At 44.4% G+C, this 4,981-nt stretch overlaps 2 protein-coding genes across 2 annotated transcripts in view; both read left to right on the top strand.

The window, feature by feature from the left end:
- Positions 1 to 635: 635 nt before the first annotated feature.
- Positions 636 to 1,691, top strand: EAH_00046180 (hypothetical protein, conserved; the record flags this gene model as incomplete). Its single annotated transcript, XM_013394720.1, has 1 exon — positions 636 to 1,691. The coding sequence occupies one exon, from the start codon at positions 636 to 638 to the stop codon at positions 1,689 to 1,691; it is 1,056 nt and encodes a 351-aa protein (XP_013250174.1).
- A 2,158-nt stretch (positions 1,692 to 3,849) lies between these two features.
- EAH_00046170 (uracil phosphoribosyltransferase, putative) overlaps positions 3,850 to 4,981 on the top strand; it is a gene marked incomplete at both ends in the record, with an annotated part of 2,969 nt that continues 1,837 nt past the window's right edge. The window contains 3 exons of the mRNA XM_013394719.1: positions 3,850 to 3,944; positions 4,169 to 4,233; positions 4,680 to 4,730. Of these exons, the coding sequence (XP_013250173.1) occupies positions 3,850 to 3,944; positions 4,169 to 4,233; positions 4,680 to 4,730 (211 nt within the window). The remainder of the gene's footprint in view (positions 3,945 to 4,168; positions 4,234 to 4,679; positions 4,731 to 4,981) is intronic.

Genomic DNA, 4,981 nt, shown 5'->3' with positions numbered 1-4,981 from the left:
ACGCCGCATGCAGCACAGCCTCTCTGGGTCTTTCTTGCTTTCTCTCTGTCTATTGCTGCCCTACATTTATTCAATCGCTTGCATCGCAATCTGTAAGTATTTCTTTGTTTCTTGTTTTGTTTTCTTGTTTATTCTTCACTCTTTTCCTGAGGGTTTGTCAGCGTTTATTGCGGTTTTGGGTTTTATGAGGGTTCGTTAGGGTTTAGGAGGGTTTATTAGGGTTTAGGGTTTATGAGGGGTAGTGAGGGTTTAGGAGGGTTTGCTGGTGTTTATTAGGGTTTGTGAGTGTCTCTGTGGGTTTACTAGGGTTTATAATGGTTTATAAGGGTTTATGAGGGTTTATAAGTGTTTATGAGAGTTTATTAGGGTTTATAAGAGTTTATTAGGGTTTATGAAGGTTTATAGGGGGTGGTTTACAAGGGTTTAAAAGTGTATATAATAAGGGTTTATAAGTGTTTATGAAATGCCTTGATGAGTTTATGGTTGTTGCTACTTAGGGTTTAGGGTTTAGGGTTTAGGGTTTAGTGTGTGTGTATGTGTATGTGCATGCAGCATTAATATTTTTGTATTCAGTGAACGCCCTGCGTCGCATGTCATCGCGTTTTAATTATTTGTATATTCAGCTGCTCTCGTGGATGCTGCGAGAAGCAGAGAAAGACCCCAGAAAGACAGCAACAGCAATACCCTTCCTATGGGGGTCTCTTTTTGTGCTGCTGCTGTCTCCTAGACACCTCTCTGCTCTTTGTATCAGTCTCCTTTCTGTTGGAGACCCGGCTGCAGGGGTCTTCCGCAGCTACTGCAGGCGTCGAGCAGCAGCAGCAGCAGCAAAAAGAGCAGCAGCAATACCAGCAGCAGCAGCAGCAGCAGCAGCAGCTACTCCTCATGCTGATGCACGGGCTGATGATACTGCTGAGAGTGCAGAGATGTCTCAGAAGAAAGGCCTACAAGAAAAAGTAAAAGATGTTAATAATGTCTCAGTAAAGTCTTCAAAGGTTGCTGCTGCAGAGGGGAACAGCAGCAGCAGCAACAGCAGCAGCAGCAGCAGCAGCAAAAGCAGCAAGAACAGCAGCAGCTACTGCTGCTGCAAGGACAACTATACAGGCAAGAAGTGCTGGTGTGGGTTCTTCGGGTGTATGTTGGTTTGTGCTGCTGTGACAGTACTTATTGCTCTTTGCTTTGCCTGGCTGCTGCAGCCTGCAGCAGCAACACCGGGTTTATCTGCAGTAGCAGCAGCAGCAGACGCTGCAGCAGCAGAAGCAGCAGCAGCAGCAAGGGTAGAAAACCCTGTTCTTCGCACTGTTCTCAAATGGAGCGGCTTGCCTTACCCGTGGCCCTCTCTTGCTACAGGAGATGCAGCAGCAGCAGCAGCAGCAGCAGCAAAAGCAGCAGGAAAGGAAGCAGCAGCAGAAATGTACATAGGGGGTAGGCTGCTAAGCGGAGAAGCAGCAAGTTGGGTTTGTTTGCTGCTGGTAAGCTTGGTAGTAGGGTTTGTTGCTGCAGCAGCAGAAGCATTTCCTTTACAACGCCTTGATGACAATATTCTGATGCCTGTTGCCTGTATGGTTTGCTTCACTGGGGTTTTTGGGGTGTATGTACACCTCAGAGGCCTGGACGGTGCTGTCTTGCTGCCTGAAGATGTACAGCATTTAAACATCTTCGATGAGATCGGTCTGCTGCTCTTCGGTTTATAACTTTATAAAGGGAAGATGTTTAATAACATTGCGTTTATTATTTTAATCGTATTGAAACCCACAAACAAACGCACAAAACAAGCCCTCATGCTGCTGTTGCTGCTGCTGCTGTCGTTACTGTTGCTGCTGCTGCTGCTGTTCCTGCGGCTGCTGTTACTGTTCCTGCTGCTACGGCTGCAGTTGGTTGCACCAGTGTTGTGTAGTACCCAGCCTATTCGCGGGTCTACTTAGCTAGCTAGCTTAGCTAGCCGAGCTTAGCTAGCTGTAGATAAGAAAGCTGCAAAGCGGTAACCGTTGAGGGTTTCCTATAAAAGGTTTCAGTAAAGATACACCCAAAAGGCAGCGAAACTCCCAGAGGAGCAGAGCATGCACGCATGCACGCAACTGAAGCTGCTTCGCTAGCTAGCTAGCTAGCTAGCTAGGGCAGCTAGCCACCTGCGGGTGAGCCGGCACAGGCTGTCGATGAGATTCCCCTGACAAGGCCCTTTGTGTTCGCAGACCCTTGCTCTGCTGGCTAGCTAGCGGCACGTTAGCTAGCTAGCTAGCTAGCTGGCGAAACTCTAGGGCAAGAGCTAGCGAGATACAGAGGTGCGCAGCCTCAGTTTTCTCTCCATCTAAATCTGCACTCGGCGCAGGTGAAGAAAGAAGTCATGGGCTCATCAGAAGAACGAATCTGAATTTGATAGAAGAAGGCCTCTGTGTGGTTGCAGCTGGGGCAGACAGCTGCACATACACCCGAAGCACACAGCCAGATCACGCTTAGATATGCACCGCATTCTATGAAGCACCAATGTAAATTCAAGATAAACACTCTGAAAAGGTATATATGAGGCAATAGCATAAAGAAAAGAAGACAAAAGAAGAACAAGAAATGAAGAAAAGCTGCATTTGAACGCACCTGGTATTTTTGCACCCGTTTCCTGCAGATTATCTGATATGGGTTCGTCAATCTTCTTTGGAGTTAATACTGTCTTTCTTGATACTTTTTGCTTCAATGCATAGATATATGGGCATGTGCGACAGTAGAACTCCATCTGAGCCTCGCGCCGCAGCAGCAGCATGTTGTGACAGGTGGGGCAGAACAAAGCCATATTATTATGAATTCAATTCAATACAATTAAAATAAACGATCTAGATATATATATATATATATAAATCAAAGATAAAACAAAAAAATACTCTTCTCCATCATATGCATCCTTCTGTTCCCCTTCTGTTCATATTCATATTCACATTATTCAAATTCATATTCATATTCATATTCATATTCATGATGGAGGCAATCGGATGATATTCTGCATATTTATATGCTCCTCTTTGGTAGCTTTGCGTTGTGAAACTTGAAAAAGAAACATCGGGAAGGGTTTTAAGCCTTCTCTTGCTTTTCTTGCATCGGTAACGCGGCACTGCGTGGCTGTTTATAGGCGTAGAGGTGGTAAGGCAGCCGTCTTTCAAAAAAAAGAGTTAAGAAGAAGCTGTTATTCTGAATTTGCTGGTAGATGAACTTTAAAAGACAAGATGAGGGAGAAGAGTGCGAGTTCTTGAACACGAAACGGGACGAAGATGAATCTGCATATCTGATGGAAACAGCCGAAAACTCCGCCTTCAAAGAAGCTTATAGGAGTTGAATATGAAAGATTAAAACTTACATTAACTTTTTAATGAATGTTTTTCACTGGACATGCAGCAAAAATTACTCGGGTATCCAAGTGTTCTTAGAACGGGGCTTGGGGGCGCAGATTCGACGCGATCTTCCGCCTTCTGCTACCGTGAAGCAAGGAAACAGCAATTCTTTTGATCAGAAAGAGTGTTTGTTATTTGAATACGACTCTAGTCTTTGTGTAAGGGGTTACTTTAAATGAAAAGTTTCCTTCGGTCTTCACCGGCTCATTCAGGTGTCTGTTCAGCTCATTCTGCTTGGCCCCACACGAAACCGCGGAAACTGCTTACGTCCTTCATCGGTTTGTCTGTGTCGTTTAGTTTGTTTTTTAGTGGAAATCTACCACTTAATTCTTTTGCCCTTTCTTCCCCTTGCCATCCTCCCAGTCCCACCCATTCAACTTCCGCATTTTTGCTGCATCGGCAGCGAAACTTCGTGGGCTCGACCGCACGCACTTCTCCTTTTGCGTTGAAATTCTCTCAAAGAAACTTTTTGAAAATGAGCGGATCAATCAGCCCAACGGACTCTGCTGAGACCCCCACTTTCTCTCCTTCTCAGGAGGAGCAAAGTGTGATATCGCGCGTGCTCGCAAAGTAAGTCTTTTACTCGTTGGAGCTCCACTGCAGGTTTACGCAATAGGATCATACAAGGGTAAAGTCTGGGTTTACTCTCAGATATTCAGAAAAGAGCAGATAAGCTCAGGGGGCCCTGTGCAAGTAGAGTCGATCGAAGCTCTTCATCTTCTGTCTGCCGTCTGTTGCCCCCTTCTCTTTTGTATATATTTCTGCTTCTGTCTATTTATCACTTGCTGCCGCAGACACCCGAGGCTGATGCTTGTCCGGCAAACCACTCAACTACGCGCCATCATGACGATCATAAGAAGTAATGCAAACACATTTACAATAACAGAAAAGCAGAGAAATATGCACAAAACAATTGAGACTGTCTTTCATTGTTGTACTATCTTTAGGGTTGCGTTTACGGTGTCTTCTTGGAGTGTCTGTATACTGTGTCTTTGCTTTAATATGAAACTAATATCCATTCATTACTTTGTATTGCATATTCATATTGTGGTGTCTGCTGCTCTCTGCTGAACTTTAGGAGCGATGCTGCGGCCTCTGCTTTAATTATTATTTGTTTTTTTTGTTTTGTTTTGTTTTGTGTTGCAACTGCAGACAGGGAAACCCGCAAAGAAGAATTCAGTAAGAGGCCCTCGAACATGTTGTTTGTTCTTTTTCTGCATTTGTTTGTTTGTCTGTTGTCTGTTGCATTTCTCCTACCTTTTATTTGTTTATAATTTATCTTTTCTCATATTTTGTTTGCTGCAGTCTTCTATGCGGATCGGGCTATCCGTCTTCTGATAGAAGAAGCGCTCAATGGTGAGAATATATAGCATTAAACCCCTGTTGCAATTGCTGCAGCAGCTGCTGCTGTTGCTGCTGCAACAATTGCTGCAGCAGCTCCTGCTGTTGAAGCTGTTGCTGCAGCAACTATTGCTATTACTTATGCAGCTCCATCTGCTGTAGCTGCACCATTTGCAGCAGCTTCAGTTGCATCTATTGCTGCTGCAAGGTACGTGCATGCATGTATATCCCTATATATATATATATATATATATATATATATATAT

This window comes from Eimeria acervulina, genomic scaffold (genome assembly GCF_000499425.1).
Source record: "Eimeria acervulina Houghton genomic scaffold, Eah_scaff677, whole genome shotgun sequence".
NCBI lineage: Eukaryota > Apicomplexa > Conoidasida > Eucoccidiorida > Eimeriidae > Eimeria > Eimeria acervulina.
Note: the sequence above shows the minus strand (reverse complement) of the source record. Positions and strands in the feature narration are given on the sequence as shown.